Source organism: Lathamus discolor, chromosome 5 (genome assembly GCF_037157495.1).
Source record: "Lathamus discolor isolate bLatDis1 chromosome 5, bLatDis1.hap1, whole genome shotgun sequence".
Taxonomy (NCBI): Eukaryota; Metazoa; Chordata; class Aves; order Psittaciformes; family Psittacidae; genus Lathamus; species Lathamus discolor.
This window is the reverse complement of record NC_088888.1, coordinates 52887474-52907747: the sequence shown is the minus strand read 5'-3', so window position 1 is coordinate 52907747 and position 20274 is coordinate 52887474. Positions and strand designations below refer to the sequence as shown.

Sequence of the window (20274 nt, the reverse complement as noted above, 5' to 3'; positions counted from 1 at the left end):
AGTACCAAACACTGTCTAGAGTCTATACTGAGCTACATTAAATTGACTATTTCTCAGAATATTGATTCTCCTCCAAATAACAAGGGGAACAGCCTTAAGTTCTGCATGAAATCTTCCTGTTGGCTTCAACAAGTTTCGGGCCCTTAGCCTCCTCTATTTAAGCAAGCTTATTGAAAAGAATAGTTGTACATCCATTTGAACACTTGTTTCTGCAGCCAATAGGTAATACCCCCAAACAAATCTAGCAATGTTTACTCACAGTGATCCGTCTAGGTATTTTGTCATGTCTGCTTGTAAAAATTCAATGATTCTTATTCTCATACTGTGATCAGGGCATTTTTTTTCTGCTAATATGCACTTGACATCATAAGGGAAGTCTGGCAAAGCATAAGAACTTGTCCACTGCAATGTCTTGTATCTTGTAAAAAATGATTTCAGATTTTTTCTGTAAAGGAAAAGATTATTTTATCATGATCACATCTTCTTCTATGGGAATGCAGACAGGCAAATAAAATACAAGCAAAAACTCGACACAAAAGAAAGTTGCTGCTATAGAAATTCAGATCTTCCTCTCTTGGTTTCTACATAAAGAATATCTACAAGAGCTGCAATCAATATGGGATTAAAACTAGATGTCAAATGTGACATGTTACGATCAGCAGATACTAGAAGATACTGCCACTATCTGAAAGCAAAAGGCGGAGCAGAGGAAGCCACTTGGGTTTTGCTACTATTACAAATAACTTTATCTGTCATCATTTATGTGTTTCCCACCAGTTCTGCTAACTTACTAGTGAGAATAAGAGGAACAGCTTAATTGAATTACTATCCATGTCATTTAGCTAAGACTGTCCTCCCAGAGGGGAAAGCAAGGAAGGAATGAAAGCAATTACCATCAGCACGTGGCTGGAAATAAAGCAGGCAAGGCCCTTAAGTACCTGCAGCTCCTCTCCCAAGACCATCATCAACACTGTCTACAGATGTCTCACCCCATCAGGGGTGAGCCTTAGGCAGGATATCACCACTGGTTACCCAAACGCTTCTTACCTCCAGAAAGCCTGCCAAACCCAAATTCTGAAGGAACAGAGGGAAAAGCAAAGATAAATTGAGTTGGAAGTCAATCAAGAACCACCTTGAATCAAGATAGAGTGGTCCTAGCAGCCTTAGACAGCTTTCCAGTCATAATCGTCCAGGCAACAAAGAAATCTCAAATGAGAAGTACCAAAGACAACTAAAAAGTCCCGTTACATAGGTGGTATCACTGCATTTTATGTTTAATTTAAACTGCAGAAAGAAATTTGGAGAAAAAATAGTAGACTTTTAAAAGAATTTTCAAAATAAAATAGTATCATAGATGAAAAATGTAGATGCATACATGGTCTATCTAAATTAATCATCTGTAGTCCCTTTCTATTCACTAAGGAAACAAACACCGCTGAAGGATGACAGAACAACCAAAGACATTTAAATCAGACCAGATGTTCTCTCTTATCTATTTCCCTCTGCTAACGATGAAGGAAATTAAGATAGGTACTAAAGTTGCTGAAATATGTGTTGTATATGCCTCAAGTTAAGAATTACCCACTTGGGCGATATAAGGGAAACCTCCCACACAAACACTTGTGGCTGGACTAGGCATGCTCTGGTGTCCCTTCTAAGCCGTACTAGATTCTGAGTCTGTGAAAGTTATGGAGTGAAATACTGCTAGATTTCATCCAGTCAAGATACACAAGTTTTCATTCCTTAAATAAATAAATGAAGGTCTCTAGTGTAGCCTATAAGTGAGAGTTAGGTACATAAATAAGAGCTGTGAACAGTTTTTTTAGCAAGGCCTTCACTGAAAGGTTTTGCTATCCAGACTCTTTCAGATAAGGATGTTAAAAACAAACAACAACCAACAACCAAAAAGGAAAACAACAAAAACCATGTTAGCCAATATCTTTAAGCTGGCAAAATGAACTGCAATACCAATGAATGAGCATTTGCAATAGCTTTGTTTACACCAGTTTAGGAGACTACTATATACCTGGGAGGCAGCTCATTTTGGGCCAGTTACAACCTTAGTATCTTCTTGAGTGGATTAGCCTGTGACTTTCAACTTTGTTGACCTGACCTGGTTATGCTGCCACAACAACTTGGCATCTTTTAATGTAACTTGCAGGTTAGCAAAAGCTCTACAGCCATGACACAACTGCACCAAACTCAGCACTATGACAAATTGCTATGCGGTGCGGACATGAAAAAAGAACCCAAAAAAACAACCCAAAAATCCCCTCATCTAACCCTCACAGTTATATTCACAGCAGTAGCAGTACTCACAACACTACCACTTCCCCATGTAAAACAGGTACAAAACAGTAAGGGCTGCTGTCTCTCCAAGCTCACCAGATTGTATGGGACACAGATGATTAACAGTAGATGCAAACTGCAGTGAACTTCTATTAGTACTTTGCAGCTTCAAAAGAAGGAAAAGCTGTGCAAGAGAGACAACATATCCACATAGATACATTCATGTCCTTATTTGGTGATAAACTAATACACAAATGGGAAATTAAAACCCAGCCCAGATTCTGAAATCACTTGGAAATCTCTCCTATGCAAATAAAGTGCAGATGTTCAGTGTAGCATCGAGGAGCAAATGTTTGAATCCTGTACTTCCACCAACTTTACTGATGAAAGTGATGTAGCAGACAGGCTGCTACATCCTACATACTCTTCAACATGGTATATCATTTAAACTAGCTCAAAAATGGACAGAAGTTTAAGTATTTGGTAATTTGTATCTGAGCAGCACTGAAATTCCTTTTGTTGCTAACATCAGTGAAGCTGCCCCTTTTTGAGAAGGCAGTTCAAAGTTTAGCAGGTTCAGTTCAGGCAAACTGAACTATACCCAGTTACTTGAAGAAATAAAGGTTTCTTGCAGCTGGGATAGCTAACAGCCAGGGAAGCATGGGATCTCTCCCCTTTGCCAGTCCCTTCTCATCTACCAGTACAACAAATATGCTCCAAATTCCATTTCACTTCAGCTTTACCCAATACAAAATGCTTCATTTCTGTCCAAACAAAACCCAAAAATTCCTTTAGTCTCCACAGTGCAAGAGATTAAATATTTTTCTAGGTTTGCTGGAATCATTACTGTTTGGGAGGCATGTTAAATACGTGCAGTAATATTTTACAGTGAAAGAGAAGTTTATTTGAAAAGAGATCCACACTGCATCCCTAGAAAAGCTCGCATGCAAATTTGTTTAACTAGAAGAACAGTTCAGTTAAACTGTCGTGCCCTGGGATTTACGAACATAGCCAAGACCTTCTGCGATTGTAGGGAACAGATTACAACAGTTGGAGATTTAGGTACTAGCATACATAGCCTGTTTCTAACCAACCCTCCCTGGTCTTCCAGCTAACCTGGGACAGACATCAAATCCAAATCCCAAAACGCAAATTGCCACATCTTTATTTTTTTTTCCCTCTCAGTTCTGGAGACTTTTGATGCTGTAACTAAATCTGATGGCTAGCTCCTGCCAAATGTCAGCCCCCTCTCCTTCACTTTCACATGTCTCTACCCCTTTCTTACTGGTACTGGGAAGCCTCTAACCTTGTGGCAAGTTACTTCAAGAAGCTACAAGTGAAAATGTTCTTAATTTTTCCTCACAGTTTAGTTTTCTCACAGTTTAGGTTCCCAAAATGTCTCCCCATGAGGCAAGAGAAAGCAAATGAAACAAGATTTATGTTTAACTGCAATATGGAACTGCATGCTAAGAATCATCTCCTCAGCAAGGCCACAACTAGTCACAGTGCTGTTGACCCCCCAGCTTTTGTAGATGACCATTTCACTTACTGTGCTAAGTCACATCACTGTTTCACACAGCTATTTCTTCCTCTGGCTCCATTACATTGCTCATGCACAACATATTTACCAAGACAAAAAACTGTAAAATAGCATCATTTTGAGAGGAGCCTTTTGTCTCCTTCAGCTGGGAAAAAAAAAAAACCCAAAACAACCAAAAAACCCCAACAAAACGAACAAACACACACACACACAAAAACCCACACAAAAAAAAAAAAAAAAAAGAAAAAACCAAAACAACCACCCCCCAAAACCCCTACCTATTTGAACTGTATAATCCCTGGCATCCGTAATCCCAGGGAAATCTTATTTTATTGCCAAAAAGGCAGAGGATTACACGCTTGCAGTGTCACTCAGACCACCAGTGAAGGTTTCAGACTTCACTGGAAAGAAGAGCAGTGAGTGAACACATCACCATGGTCTCCAAGCTCACTGTCCTGTGCAACTTCACACAACGACACAGAGCTGCCTGAATTAGTTGTAGCAAGGCAGTAACAATAATCTTGGTGTCAGTATAGACAGCGATAGCAGTGCAAAGTACAGTAGGGTCCTAGAAACAAGATCATAATTAGACTTTGTCAATTTTAACCTACTTGAGCATACTGGTAAGAAGGATCAGTTTCCCGTATCTTTTTAGTTCATTTAGGAATAAAAGTGACTTAAAAGCTAACTGAGCACATGCATACACATGCTGTGCGCAACTAGCTTTTATTATCTGCTTTATGAAGTTCATGAGTCTAGAGCACACGTTGCTACACCTCGCATCAGCTCGGGCCCCAGTTAATCAGAGAACATCACAGCTGAGCAGAACTTTGCTGACATCAGTGGATTCCCACGTTCAGTTCATCCATATGAAACTCAGCTCATGAGTGGAGCCCCAATGGATTCCTATTTTCACAGGTTAAGGCCTAACTTTTCATGTATCTACACCACACATCAGCAAGAGACTCCTGTCTGAATACTTGTTGGATAGAAAAAAGCCTATGTCTACAAAGTCAAGAAAAAACAGAACAGAAGGGAAAACATAGAACTTGCAGATGTGAAGGAAAGGAAAAGCCTGAAGCTGTAGAAAATGTTCAATTTCCCCAACTCACATATAATACACTTTCAACTTTATTACAATGTTTAAGGTTGTAAAGGTTATTTCATCAAAAGGAAAAGATTATGACAATGAAATATCAAAAAGACCCCTCTTAATAGCGGGAAAAAATAGTGTTCTCTTTTTCTATTCACACTTCTGAGATCAGTGTCTGAAAGCTTCTCATGCCTTTTTCTTCATGTGCTTCATTGTCATTCCTACTTTCCAGGACAAATGCACAGTTTCCCAGCTACTCCCTAGAGTCTGGGACTAGTAATCTACCTACTGCTTGATGAGGTCTTTTAATTTTACAGTTCCCACTAAACATATGGCCAGGTATCCTTTAGACTGAACAAGGAGTTACCCGCAGCAGTGTTAGCTCCAGGTAGGCTAGGACGCAGGAGCGGAGAGACACACCATAGCTGCCGAGCAGCTCCCGTTTCAGTTTATCCTGCAGTATCCTTGCAATAGAAACCATCATATTCAGGACAAGCACAAAGTTCCAGACAAAATTAATCAGCTTAAAAAACACTGTTTGAGAGATGCAGACACAACATTCTTCTAGAGGGAGTCAAGATTTTTTGACAGTTTCCATTCTGAGGAGCTGTGTCATATAAACGAAGGCTCTGCACTTCCATCTCATGCAAGGGCAGCAGCTGTAGGTTACAGACAGGGGGAGAGAAAACGTTCCTTGGGGAATGTGACTGACAGAACTGCCAGCTGAATCAGGCTATTTTAAAGAAACAGGGTTTATTTGCATTCACCCATGTAAGATGCATTATACTGCATTCAAATAACTTTTTTGTTGTTGTTTGTTTATTTTAATGATTTTGCTAAACCTAAGCAACACAATGCAATTGGTATTTCCTGAAAGTCATTTGTAAGACTGGTGTGGAAAAAAAACCCAAAGCGAAACACCCCACAAAAAACCAAACATTGTCAAAGACTAAACATAGGGGGGTTTTCTGGCTTCTTTTCATGTCCATGTGAACTAATTGAATAAAAATCATCACATCTACTAGAAATAATTCTGTTACATCAGCAGTAACGTTTCTTCATAGAAGCTAGGAAACTCTTCAGTTATATATACGTACAAAGACACAGTGAAGCTGAGATTTTTTTTGTAGGACTTTTGCTGCATATGTGTGTGCATATATACATATAAAAGTAATAATTGTTCTTTTCTGTAAGGGAGACAAAATCATCAGAAACAGTGGACCAAGTGACAATTTCTCAAGCTAGCTGCTCTTTTTTATTTATTTTTTTTCTTTCTTCTTTTTAAAGCACAAGCATGTTTCCGATAAAATACATTAAACACAGACCAACAGTACTGATGTATGGGTAGTGGGGAAGCAAAGGAAGGAGCTCTGTGAAGATCACTAGCAGAATGATGTGCAGAATGAAGCCATGCTTCAGATGCACCTACCCAGTAGTCTCTGCAGTGGCCTTTAGTCAGACCAAACTAGATGCAAGACTGCCCTAGCTGAGGAGGCGTACAGCATCAGTACTGTGGCTCCATGCTGTGCTCACCACCGGTCCCTATCAGTGGGTTTTTCATTGCAGCAGGCAAGCCAGCTGCATGGAGGAAATGGATGAACAACAGTTTCTAAGCATACATGCATGGCCATCTTGGAGATAAGTCTATTTTCAAATACATCTTCCAATTCATCATCCTTGCTATCAGCTCAAATTTAGGCAGATACCAGCACCAATATACTGTCAATGCTGCTAATGGCTTTATTGGTATATGAACACTTAGTAGGCCCAGGTTTAGCTGGGCACTGACTATATCTTCCAAACTCGCAGCAAACAGAAAAGCTCAAGGCTGTCAGGGCTGGCTAGAACACCTGTTATCCTGCTTGTGCACATTAGCCTGCTCTGAGCAAATTACTGCAAGGCATTCAAACAGTAAATCTGTTACGCAACACTCAAGAGTTACAGAACACGTTTTTACAGACAGAATATATGTACAAATAAAGCTGTATCACTCTTGAAGGAAAACAGTCAGACTGTTATGTTGGAAACAGTGAAAAGAGGATACATTAGGGACGTCATTTGATAAACATCTTGAGGAAAGGCAGACAGAATGTATAAACCAACCAATAAAAGGTTAGCTTTTCACAGGACTATCAGGTATTTACAAGTAATGACAGCCTCTGCCTTGGCAACAAGATAAACACCAGGCTGCCAGGAGACATCAAACTGCTGATACTCTGATACAGAAAAACAGGTATAGGGGAAGTGTATTTATCGAATCATCCTCTGTAGCTATTTTATTATCTTCACAGAAAAGCACTGCTGTAAGATTAATCTTCCTGGGAGACTGACAAAAAGACAGACTATTTTTACTTCTGTAATTGCTAGCAGTTATCTCACAGAAGTAACCTGCAAGTCTCATCTGCTTACACACATGCACAATTTCAATGCAAAATAAATGAAATTATACAATTGCTGCATCGAGTGACACTCTATTTTTGTGTTTAATCAATCTTCCTTGATTTTTGTAATATTTAGTAATAAAGAGTGTATTTAACACAGCTGTTAGGACTACCTCCACAGGAAACACAGAGACACTTTTAGCCAGTTCACAGTGTTAATAATCTAGAAAAGCACCCATTAATTCATTTCAAGCAAAACAGTTACTGACACTTATTGAAGCTGTAGTTGCATGGGTGTTTTTGGGGGAAAAAACCCAACCCAACTTTTAAGCTCTTTTATAGAATAGACGAAATGAATGAGAAAACAGAGGCTACAAATGTAACACTGGCCGGATATCGGTCATTTGAACTGTACATTTAAACCATCCCTACTGAATGAAACTAACCCCTGACAGAACTCACTCTAGAAGAGCTTATATGAGCTACTCTGCTGCCATATAGCCAGGGGGGTACAAACACCCACTAAGGAAGAGTGGGAGCCATCATTGTTCTTAGCTGCTCTTCCAAACCTGTTTCTCAACAGTCAGGCCAAGTACTTACCCTCCTTCTTACTTGAAATAAGACAGTCCAGAGTGTTCTCTTTGTACAGCCACCTCCCTATATTACTACATTTTCCCTTTCCCCATAAGTTAAGATGAGAGACTAGGGGAAAGAAACAAATGCACACACATTTAAACTTTACAAATTTAAAGTAATGGAAGAAATCCATTACCTGATTTAACAAAAATATCAATTAGCATTATACCAAAATACAATAAATAGCCACCCTTAACGTGATGTGAAAAATCACTTTTCACCACCACACATAAATCCATAAACTGGAACCTTAGTGAAAAAACAAATCAACCAACCTAGCTTTCAAAGTATATTAGCAGAGCAGACAGCAAGGTTACTTTTATACTCCAGACTAAGAATCTATCATTATATTCTAGTCAAAGCAACTTCTTTTGCTCCCATGACCAAATTTCTAGAACATCTTCTTCAGCCCTTCACAACCTGCTTATACCTGGCATAAGCCCCTCAAGCATATAAAACATTAAATTTTCCATTAGTTGTTGAAAATGCAGTGAGTGGGTGCTTTAGGGAAAGGCAGGCAGGAAGGAGGGGGCGTGTGTGTGAAAATCAAACCTAAACTCTATAATATTGTGTTTATCAGTGTGGGTCAAGTCACAGACATAGCTAAAACAGCAGCATTCACATCCCAAAATAGTACTTAGCTTGGGATGAACCTAGTTTAGCAGTTAATGATGCAAGGGCTCTTCAATTCCATTCTCAGTCTTAGCCAGTTAAACAGCTGCTTCTGAGAAAAACATTTGCCAGCTTCCCATCTGACCTTTAAAGATAAGCCCTCATAAAATTTACTCAGGTCTCCAAGACTACAAATCATCACAGCTCCACTGACTTTCGGGGCATCTACTACTTCACTGTGAAGAGGCACTTCATTTACAGCAGCAGGCTTCCCTCCTCCTCTGCTTCCATACCCCAAAGTGAAATGGCACTGCTCTTCTGCATTATAGGCCTTTGAAAGTTCTGTACTGACATTTGCTGAGAACATTTCCTAAAGCCGGTCTATTCTGGGTTTCACTGATTCATATAACTCATTTAAAACTCTTTATACAGCACAAGGCCAATTACTCACCATTAATTAAAAATAAGTATCCTTTAGAAGCACAGGCTAAAATCCATCATGACAAGATCATATTAATGGTTTATTCCAGGGGTTTAAGTGATTGGGTTTGATTCTTTTATAACAATGTAGACAGGATCTTTGGGTTTTGAGGTTTTTGTTTTGTTCTTTTGAAGCTCATAGCAGGACTTTATTTTAAAACCATTAACTATGATTCACTAAGCTCTCTACTCTGTTCCCAAACAGCCTTATCCCCAACTCTTTGTTACTTTTTTAAAGTGATAAAAATAGACTTCTTTTTGCAAGAAGACCTTCCCTTATCTCAGAATAGTGAACATATCAGTCAAATCTAGGGGGGAGAATGATAGCAGGGGTAGAAGTTATAGCAGGTGGGAACACAGGGGGATAACTAAGCTTCGCAAACAAGAAAACGATTGCCTTGAAAGAGGAACAGGACTCTTCCAATACTAAGTGCCCATCTCAAAGGAGAAAAGAGTATGTAGGAAAAAAAAAAAGGGGAAAGAAAAAGAAACCGCCCCCAGCATGTCATCTCACCTCCAGTTTTTAGGGAGCCTCATTTTGATACCCAAGGAAAATGAGCGTACAAATGCAATGGCCATGCTTACCTTCCCGAGTCCTATATTTGAGATGACTCAAATGTGAATATTTTTATAGCCATATTCCACTCTGTAGTGATTAATTTACCAGATTGCTGTTGAAAACACATCTGTAATAAAGGCTTTTTAAAAACTAGACAAAAACAAACTTATAAATTGCTCTCTGCGTAAGATAACATATGAGACAGTGAGCAAGGGCTGAGGAGGGGGTGGCAGAAAAAACACTCTTAGACTATTTAATTCAGTAAAATCTTAATAAATTCCTGCTCCTGCTGTTCTCTAAATATACCTGGATATACCTGAACCTGTCCTCCAATAATTAGGATAATTTTTCAGAAATTATCTCTTTAGTCTTAACAAAGCAAAAGGAAGTGTTTATGTGGGTTTTGAAAGGTAACAAAGATTTAGTAAATGCACTATGAATTACTCACTTTTGCTTTAGCACTCTGTGATCAACTAGTCCTTCTTCCTTTTCAGTTAAGCACAGATATTTTTTCTGCTCTACAGGACCAGAAGAATTTAACATTCGTATGTCAGTACCCCTGGAAGAATAAATAAATTATTTGATTAATAAATAAATATTTATTTAGTATTAATTAGTATTAATTCATTTAATAAATAAATATTTTCATTGCCACATTTTGAGCAACTTATGGAAAAAGTTATTTTATGTTTCTAAAATACTAGTGGCAGAAATAGAAAAGGAGAGAAATTAACATACAATAGAAAAGGAGAGAAATTAACATACTTATTGAACAGTTATGATTTTATGTGTTGCTGATATCTCTTAGTCAGCCTTTCAGTTCAGTTATCAGACTCTGTGAAGTTAAAAGGAAAATTGTTACAGAATATTATTATAATACAGAATATTATTATAATATTCTGTAGTGATATTCTAATCACTACACTGATACAAAACCCAAGAAAATAAACCTTCTCAGAGGTGCAGGATAACTGCCATCTTCATAACCTGGCATCTCTGGGAATAACTAAACATTACAATATGCAAGGAGTGGGGTGAAAGAGTGATTTACATGGTATTATAAGGCAGTTTCTATTCAACTAGAACTTTGAAGTGTTGTTTCTTCCGGAGGTTAAGGAAGTCCATATTGAGCCTTCAAGTCAGCCTCATTTTTCCATTTATTTCTTCTCCCTTTGTTGGTAGAAGCAAACATCAGCATTTTTACCCTGCACTGGGGGAAAGGGAGAGCTAAAATAGGGGCTATTGTTATGCTGCCAAGAATTCATAGCTGTCATCAGCCATCTGGGGAGGGAGGGATGATATAGCTTTCTGAACATCATCTCCTCAGAACCTCCCAACTTCAAAGTTGCTTTATAAACTGCTCCAGCCTCAGCTGCACTCACACACGAAAGGCTACTGTTGGAAGCCACAGGCTTTTCACAAATCAATATTTTTGAGCTTTCTAGTTAAAACAAAAAAACCCAAAAAAAACCCAAAAAAACCCCAAGAAAATCCAGTATGTTCTCTATGCTGGTTTTAGAACCAATTAATCTTGAATTGGAAAAGATCTTGCTATTTACCTGTTAACATCTATGGGCAAGTTCCTCATATGCACATAAACACAGTTTCTATTGCATGACCCAGAACACTTCCACTTACTAGAGACAGACACAAGATAGATGTTTTTTCTATGTCTTAATCCAAACTGCTGGAGATGCAAGTCACATTTGGCGTCCTTTCAGAAGTCTCCTCCTTCCACACAGAAGGTGTTCACCTACCATACTCAAAACTCCGTGCCAGTTAATGACTTGACTTCTGTTTCTACCAGAAAGGTGAGCTGAGCACAATTCGCATGGAGTTAGAAGACATGCTAAGGACAGCAGGATAAAGAGGTGGCTAGCCAAGAATGCATCAACAAGCACTGCGGATAGCATACATGTAAGAAATATGACAGGGACCAAGACTGCAATTCAGCCTAACATAACTGGGCAACAAAGGAAAAGGGAGTTCACTTCTCATATATTGTGGATCTGTTAATTTCTGGGTTTGTCGCATATATTGTTCCTCTGTGTCAAAGCAGCATTCCAAGAAAAACAAACAAACAACTACTTTAAAACAGTGCCTCTTACACTTTCTTCTAGTCATGAGTCCTTGAATTAGGTCAGAAGGAATTTATTCTTACAGCAGTTTGTTCAAGATGCACCAGACAACATAATTTCTACTATATCACAAACACAAGCGCTCCAGAGTTAAGAAATGAGAGTTAGAGCCATCTGCATATGAGGATACAGCCTATAAAAAAGTACTGGTTTTACCACAGGAGCTTTTCCATCACTCTATACTGCAAGCTGCATAGAATACAATGATTTTCACTCATCCAAAAATACATGACTCAATGCATTTCTTAAACTTGCTTGAGTTTTATTCTGCGGCTCTTGACTCTGACACAGAAAATATTTCAGAAACAGCAGCTTATTTACTTCCTGATAAGCAGAGGAATACCAGCAACTTATTTTCCAGGCAAGACATCTAGATAGGACAGATTTTAAGGTATATTCTATTATATTTACTAATAGTTGAGAATTTCAGCATTTTATTTTTTTGAGTCTGCAGAACTTCACAGAAAAGGTGTGTCCTCACACTATCGCAGCTCTATGCCCTTTGTGAGACAGTAAGGCCTGATTTGCAGGAACTGAGAAGTACGCAGGGAACAGTCACATCTGAGATGCAGTCTAGCCAAATTTTTCTGACAGTCAAGGATAAAATCTAAATATTCAGAGCAGCATTCACACTGCCTTGAGCAGAAGCACAGGTTTTCTTCTGAATCTCCCTGCTGAAATCACTATGTATCTGTCACCCTTTGCATGAAGTGCAGGGCCCACATACAGCAGTCTTCACAACAGACACTTGCTCTACCTCCAAAGAGGAAGCTTCCTATAAATCAAGTGAGGCAGGATGCTGGAGCAGGGAAACAAGACTGGCTGTGATTGCATACTTCGAGTCTGATAAATCAAACATGTGGTAACATCATATTCTTCCTGCACCCTCTTTCCCTCCAATGATGCAGGACAATTTACCCAAGGGGTTTCATAAATACAAGGACAAGAGGATGCATCATGTGAGCAGGTTTAGTTATGCACATGAGTGCAATTTGCTCAGAAACAACCCACTCATCACCATTTACCATGCTTTGGTTTGCACCATGGAGTCATCTCAGAATGTACAAACTAGACTCCTTTAGGATCAAGGCAAATGCAACAAAGAACGCACTACAGATCTATTCCTACTGGGCTACAACTGTGTACTAATACAGGCTTAGTGCTAGAGTCCTTCCCATCAAAAAAGTGCGTTTTGCATCCATGACAAGCTGTTCTCTTGCTGTCAGAATTCTTTGGCTTAGAAGAGAGCACTCAGAGCTCAGGATGTCTCTCTTCAGCCAATACATCATGAAAAAAAATAATCCTGCAAGCTTTACAGTAGATCAGAATGAAGGGGTGGGGTAGGGGAGAAACCAGTCAACCCACCCACCCCAAAACCCCCAAACAACCCACACCAAAACACAGAGCCAAAAAACCCCTCAAAACCCAACCACAAAACCATCAACCTCTGCCCCCACCAAAGAAACCACAGACAAGGAAAAAAAAAGAAAAAAGCCAGAACATGCCCAGGTAAGACAATTTCTGTGGAATCTGTCTAGTTCCACACAGTGGGATCATTAAATGCTTACACCTAGATCAAATTCGGAGCTTTTCTGGAGAGACTGTATTTAAATACCTGTGACACAAATACCATCTCTGGCTAAATCACGATTTTACTCCCAGACCCGCAAACTTTTGGAAGTGCTCCACAACCTTAATATCACAAATACAGACAGTTTTAGCTATAGTTGAAGCTTGATGATGCTTCAGCCAAATGAAAACTTGGTCCTAGAACTGGAAATGAAGAGCAGCTTTAATTAATGGTGTTGTTCAGAAATGCTGCTGCTGCCCTGTTTAAAACCACAAGGTAACAACCTTTTTTGCATTTCACATGTTGTTAGAGATATTCAAGGTACAAAAATCAGCTACAAATTAGAGCTGAAAAGCTAGTAAATGTGAGTTTTAAAGTGTTATGAAAAGAATATAACTATACCCAAACTGGTATTTTCTGTGCCATATACAAACTCACCCACTAATTACTTCTGGAAATTTTTGAGAAGCTGTTTCAGAATCATAGGTAAGGGATTTTAGACCACTTTTTTGTTGCTGATATTTACTGATCAGGTCCATCAGCACTGCCTGGTGCCCAATCTTCTTCACCAGCTGCTGCACCATACGATCATTAAGAGCCAGAAGAGCTGCTCCACTTACTTCTTCTTCTGCAGATCAAAAGGAAGTAAAGAATTTCTGAAAAATAACTTTACAGTTACAGTAACTTCTGTATGCCTAAAAACATCATGACAGGTCAGAGGCAAGGATGATTTCTACTCCTGATGGTCTTCAATTGTTAAAAAGCTGGTTTAGATACTGTCCTTTTCCTAACAGTGGCAGGAGTCCCAGTCACTGGCCAGACACTTTCCCCTGACAAAAAGCAAAAAAGCAGTGCGCTGGCTATTTTAATGCTTTAAATCAGGCCTTGCTCAGGCCACAGCAGACTGTTACTTGATTAAGGGAGAAAAGCAAGGTTTTTTTAAGAAAACACCTAACAAATAGCCCACTGACATAACAGATTGTCATGCACTCTTTTGTAGAGTGTTTATATACTCAGACATAAAACATTTACACAGTACAGTTGCATTATTTTGAAAGATTTATACAATATAAAATAGGCCTTTTTAAACTGGCAGCTTGCTTTGAGGTGTATCTATTTACATTCAGGCTTAATCTCATCCCCCAGAATTTCTCAGAGACTCCATAATCAGTCTGAACACTTACTTGGATATGTCTATGTTTGTCATAGCTAACTTCTGTAAGTCTGAAGCTAATACATATATACACATCCCCCCCCCCCCCCAAAAAAAATAAAAGGGTAGGCAGTACCAATTTAAAGGCACAGAAAGAAATACTAAACAAACCCCACACAAACAACAAAAATGCTTACCACGAAACTTAGGAACTAGTTCACCTAAATTTCTCTGTCTCAACCAGTTGCAGACTTGATCAACCGACCAATTTTCCATCTTCAGGTCTTGCAATGCAAAATTTCACTATGAAATGAAAAGAGAGGATTATTTTTATGCCAAGCTCCAACATTTCATAGGGCAAAAAATGTACTTAGCAAATAATGTTACACTTACATGCTCTGAATAAAACCAGCACAAAATAATCCAACTAATGCCTGCTACAAGTGGCGGTCTCCCTGAATCCTTTTCTTCACCTCCTCTCCCTTCCCTGCTTTCCCTCTGTTTTAAAAGACAGTCTGATTTCTTATAAAATACGCCCTGCTCCAGTACCATTAACACCCAGGTTTCCACACAGAGGAGAGTAAAGGTGTGAAATTCACCACCACCGCGCTCCTCAGGAAACGGCTGACATTTTACAGAAAGGAGAAAAAACCCAAACCACCCCACCATCAGATAAGATTCTATCACACATATGTTTAGAGTCAATCAAGCACCTTAACCCTTTCAACACCACCAAGCAGGTACTCAGGCAAATACTTAACCCTCAATCACCAGCAATTAGGAGCAATAAAGCTCCCTGAAAATGTAGGGGAGGCGGTAGCTCCTCCTGTTAGTCCTGTCGTTGAGGCTCCAGCGCTTCTTGAGAAAATGCTCCGGACGCCCAGCGAAGGAAGAGGGAGCAGAGACGGGACCTAGACCACGATCCCTATACCCTGTAAGTCTATTTAGCACGTCTCGTGTGACCCTCTCCAAAGGGCTGGCTTCAATAGAGCTGAGGGGGGTTCATCCCCTACCAAAGCGAGCTGCAGCCTCAGGAAATTATTTACAAAGCCAAAGCTTGTCCTACTCTGCCAGCTCCTTGACAGTAGAAAACTCTCGCTGAGGGTGATCTAGCTCTAGTACATAAAGGAGCATTCAGTGCTCTATGACTATACTTGCAATTCACAACAAACAATATGAGAGGAACTTCTTCAGGCAAGGGCTTGTTTGTTTTTTGGGTTTGGTTTTGTGGTTTGTTGGTGTTGTGGGGATTTTTTCAGATGAAAACACGAGTATCTGGCATCATTGGCCAACCCTTTCTTTTCCTGAAATGTACCCGTGCCCAACCTCTGGGCCTGCAGGGAGCTCATAGCCTTTAACATGAGGCTTCATCCACACAAACCTCACCAAGACGTGGCCCACTGCACTATGAAAACCCAAAACCAATCACCGAAAAAGCCCCGTGTGCCATCCTTGAATAAAAACATCCTCATTTTCAACCTTCACCAACAGAGACCCCCAAAACAGATTCACTTCAGCTTATGCTCTTGTGCCACTAGACTTCACCAACTTTAGAAGGGTTAAGCTTAAGAGGAATGTATTTCTGAATTCCATGAGTGGATTTAATTTGATGTGACAACAGTAGCCATACAAGTCCTCCCCCAGGCTAAACAGCAATAACAGGGTGTGAAAAGTCATTATTTGTTGAGAAGTCTGGTGTAAATTAAAAGTCACACCTTCCTGTCACACTTCTTACTTCCTTGCAAAGAGTGAGTGGGGAAAAAAAAAAAAAAAGGAAAAGGCTCCCAAAACTTTAAAGATAAAACCAAATGCAGAGCCGAAAGATACTTCCCTCATCAACCAAGCAGTGTGAAAGTAGCAAGATACATTGAAATGGTGGAAAAGGTCCTGCTTCATCCTACAAGAAGAAACTCTCTAAGACTCGATTTGGAGTTTTAGACAGCAGGCATTCTTTATTGTAGCACTGGGCACACGTGCGAATCATTTCACAAAGGTGAGCATCCCTGGAGTCTACAAGCAGCATCCATATCCAACAAACGTATGCATATTTACAACCTTTCTGGGAAATGTCTTACATATTCATTAGATTTCCTGGAACTAATTGTAATATTTGCATTTTAATTATTCATGCGTTTTTCTTGCCGAGTGGTGGTCTCCAGGGTTCTCTGATGGTCGTCAATGCTCTTCTGCTGACTGATCTCTGTGCTTGCGCATGTGAAAAGACTTGTGTAGTACTTAACAATTGTGTCTGTGATTTAGGTTAGCTTGCTCTGATTTGTTCCTCATCTTGAAGAACACAGTCTGCCTTGGTCATTCCTTTCTTACCTTCACAGGATACTCTTGTTTTATACATACTCCAAGGTCACGCCAGCCCATACTACTCTCAAAAATCTGTCTCAGTTTACAACCTAACATCTTGCTCTCAACAGTGGTCCCAATTTACAGCTCAGCATTTTAGCTTACAATATGTGTTAAGGGTCACTACCCATAAATATTTTGAAATGCTTTTCAAAAGTTATTTCAATTACTTGCATATACTATGGATAAAGGAGATGATAAAAGAGCACACCAGACTACTAGCAACATTATGGAGGCAACGAGAAACACTGAGCATGGATGCTGAGATTTGTCTTCATTAATGATTCTATTTATGACAGTAGCATCAAAAGACTAACCAGTGAAGTGTTCCCTGAGCTCGGTGTGTTAAAACATATGATTATTTATGTTCTTCTATTAACTCTCAAAAGTCTGAATATGTTAAAAATCAATGGCAGCCTTTTAAAGACAGACAGTATTTACAGCGTAACTTCAAGTAAAATTCAGAATAGTTCTACATATTAATGACCCCTGTCTGTTAATAAATGCAGCCCATTATTACAGTCCATAATAAACGCTGGGAACCATTTCTTCAAGCACCTAAGGTAAATGCTTATCATTAGGATTTAACCAGCTGTGGTTGATGAAATTAAGTAGTGAAATTAATAAAGATTAATTTTCCCTAGGATGAGCCAGGATAACGTTTGTTTTTACTGTAAAATCCAGTAGTTGATTTTCCACCCTAGTTGATCCTATGATTCTGTGAAAATCTTGGTGGTTTTAATCAGATCAAGCTAAAGACCATCTATGCTACAGATTTCTACACAATAACAAGAGATGAGGTTCCTGACCAGCACACCTGCGCTGGCAAAGGCATACTGTGCATGCGCTAATTTACTGTGCAGCTGTTTTATGAGAAGATACAATGAGCTACCATCAACTTGAAGTGACACTTCTAAATGAATAAGCCTAGACATCAAAACATTTTAGACAAGAAAAGTGAGTTATTATATCTAGTATACGTGTTGATTTGTGAGAGACTCTATGCCATCACAAGTTACAAATACCACAGCCTTTAACAAGCCTCCATGTTGATGTCACTGAGGCTGGAATTAAGGTTAATTTTAGTACATTTTAATACAAGACTGAGGAATGTGATATGTGCATATCTATACATCACAGCTGTGTGGTGCATATTGTAAAGGGCTGGGTCCCAAAGTTGGTTTAGCAAAGGACTCCAGCTCCTGTCGCTGACAGGTGCTGAGATATTTGATAGTTAAGCCCTGTAGTGTGATTCCACAGCAGCCTAAATCACAACAGTCACAATCCAGCTCTCTTCTTTGCAGCCATCTGTGCAATCATGCAGTCAGCAGTGCAGGCTAAGCTGAAAACATAACTATTTTGGTATGGTGGGTTTTGAATGGATCAGTGCCTTTAAACAACTCCCCAGCCAACTGAGTGAAAATAGGTGGCGGAACCATATCCCTAGATTCATCAAGGTGCAGACTGATCATTTTTACAGTGCATTATAACAACAAAGATTTCTGTCTTAATGGAGCACTGACTTGTAAAGTTAGGCCAGAAACCCAAACTGTAAGTTGCAACTATTCCAACTCCAAAACCAATTGGGAAATGTCCTCATCTCCTTTCCCTTAAATCATTTTTCTTGGATTATACTGGCCCTGCTTCTTGCAAGATTACTCTCATTCCCATTTGAAGCCCATTCAAGGTTTCCTGGTGAATAACATGTGGGATACTCATAGTGGTGAAGCTAATCCATTAATTACAGAGAAGGATGGGTGCAAGTTTCTATTGTTTGTTTTCTCCATTTTTGATTTAGAATCATAAATCAGTTCTGAGAGCTGAACTAGCAGTCAGTCTTCATGACCTTACAAAAAATGGTTAAGTTTAACTGAAAATAACAGTTTACCCAATCTATTCTGATAAAAAAGGGTTGGTGGCAATTTGTAAGTACTTCAGTTGGCACCTCAAAGGTGCTAATGTTTGACAAAGCCACTCTGTTGCTCTTAAAGGATGAATACAGAAACCTTTTTAGCCTGGGTGACATCTAGAAAAAGATACATATCCCTAAGTGAGTCTGCATAACTGAGCTATGACATAAATTTGGTCTTCTATGTGGAATCACATGGATACATGACATTTACGTGGTTTTCCCAGATCTATAGAGCACTTCCACCTTTGCTACCCAAGAGGTGTTACAAAACTTATCACCTAAATTTTGTACATATGCTTTAATTGGTTTTAGTCTGTAATACAACCTGCGCTCAAAGTAAGAATTTTTTGGCCATGTTTGAACAGTGAAACAACCTACCAGTGCAGCTGGAATAAATTTTAAAGAGGGAAAGTGTTTTTGAGGGTTTGTCCCTCAGAACTCTGTACTTGCACTGTCTTTCCAGATTCACAGGGACTGCAACAAACAATTGCACATCTTTAAAACAAGTCTTGTATCAACACAAGATTTTGTCAAGCAATGACTCAATTGTGCCCAAAGTCAGGATCTGATCTCTCACCGAGAAGGGTCTTTGCTAGTCTCTGTGAAATATATCATCACCACCCTCTGCCACATGTCTGAGATAGCCCAACCTCAAAAAGAGCTACAAGCTAGATCAAGAACTGTTTACAAGACAGCAAAGAAACAAGAACCTTAGCAAAGGCTTTTGAATTCTGCTGCCATTTGATCAGCTGGATGAATCTGCCAGGTAGAAGAGTGACAGTTACTGGGAAGACATACAAGGAAACCCTGAAATGGAGCAAACTATGCTCATGGGTAAAGACAGGTGACTGCACACAATCAGTTTTGTCCAGCTGATGAGAATCTGTGCAGAGGTCCCTTTTCAGGTGTTCAATGTATTACTGGGAAAACTAGAGCTTGCTACACCTTATGAATAGTTAGTAGGATGCTCACACCTCATCAGCACTTTGAAAGAATAAAGCAAGTGAATGTGTTTGAAGCAAAGGACCCAAGTCTGCCTAGCACTGGCAAAGACACCTCTGGGGTTTGTTTGGCTCATGATGAAGTTAGACAGACATGGGGAGGCTGGGGGCACATTAAGTCTCTCCTGCACGAGCCTTTTCTTCCTTCCCCAGGCAGCTGGGCAGGACACCCTTGGGCAGGACCTCCTTGGTAAGAAATACTGATAACCTTTAGGAATCACTGAGTCAAAGAGTGGAGCACTGCTGCTAAGCAGTGCAAGCCGCCATCTACCACTTTCGGATTTCTATTTCAGCATGATTGAGGAATCCTAAATTATATGGTTACTAACCACTGAGAATACTCCTCCTCCAGTTTATCCATCACATGACTATGGAGGCAATGATGAATAATTAAGTTCTAACACATGATTATGTTTTTGGTTTTGTAGTATTAATTCATAATGATAGATCCATTTTTGTGTTAAGGAATAGAGTTGACATATGCAGCCAGGTGAGCCGGGTATTGTTGAGTTAGATGGTGAAAACAAACCAGGTTGTCTCATAAGCCTATTT

At 39.4% G+C, this 20274-nt stretch overlaps 1 protein-coding gene across 1 annotated transcript in view; it reads right to left on the bottom strand.

Annotated features, from left to right (window-relative positions):
• SAMD3 (sterile alpha motif domain containing 3) overlaps positions 1–14754 on the bottom strand; it is a 35944-nt gene extending 21190 nt beyond the window's left edge. The window contains exons 1-4 of the mRNA XM_065680896.1: positions 14649–14754; positions 13737–13926; positions 10039–10149; positions 260–445 (exon numbers count right to left, since the gene is read on the bottom strand). Coding sequence (XP_065536968.1) covers positions 260–445; positions 10039–10149; positions 13737–13926; positions 14649–14727 — 566 coding nt within the window. The 5' untranslated portion in view covers positions 14728–14754. The remainder of the gene's footprint in view (positions 1–259; positions 446–10038; positions 10150–13736; positions 13927–14648) is intronic.
• Positions 14755–20274: the final 5520 nt, after the last annotated feature.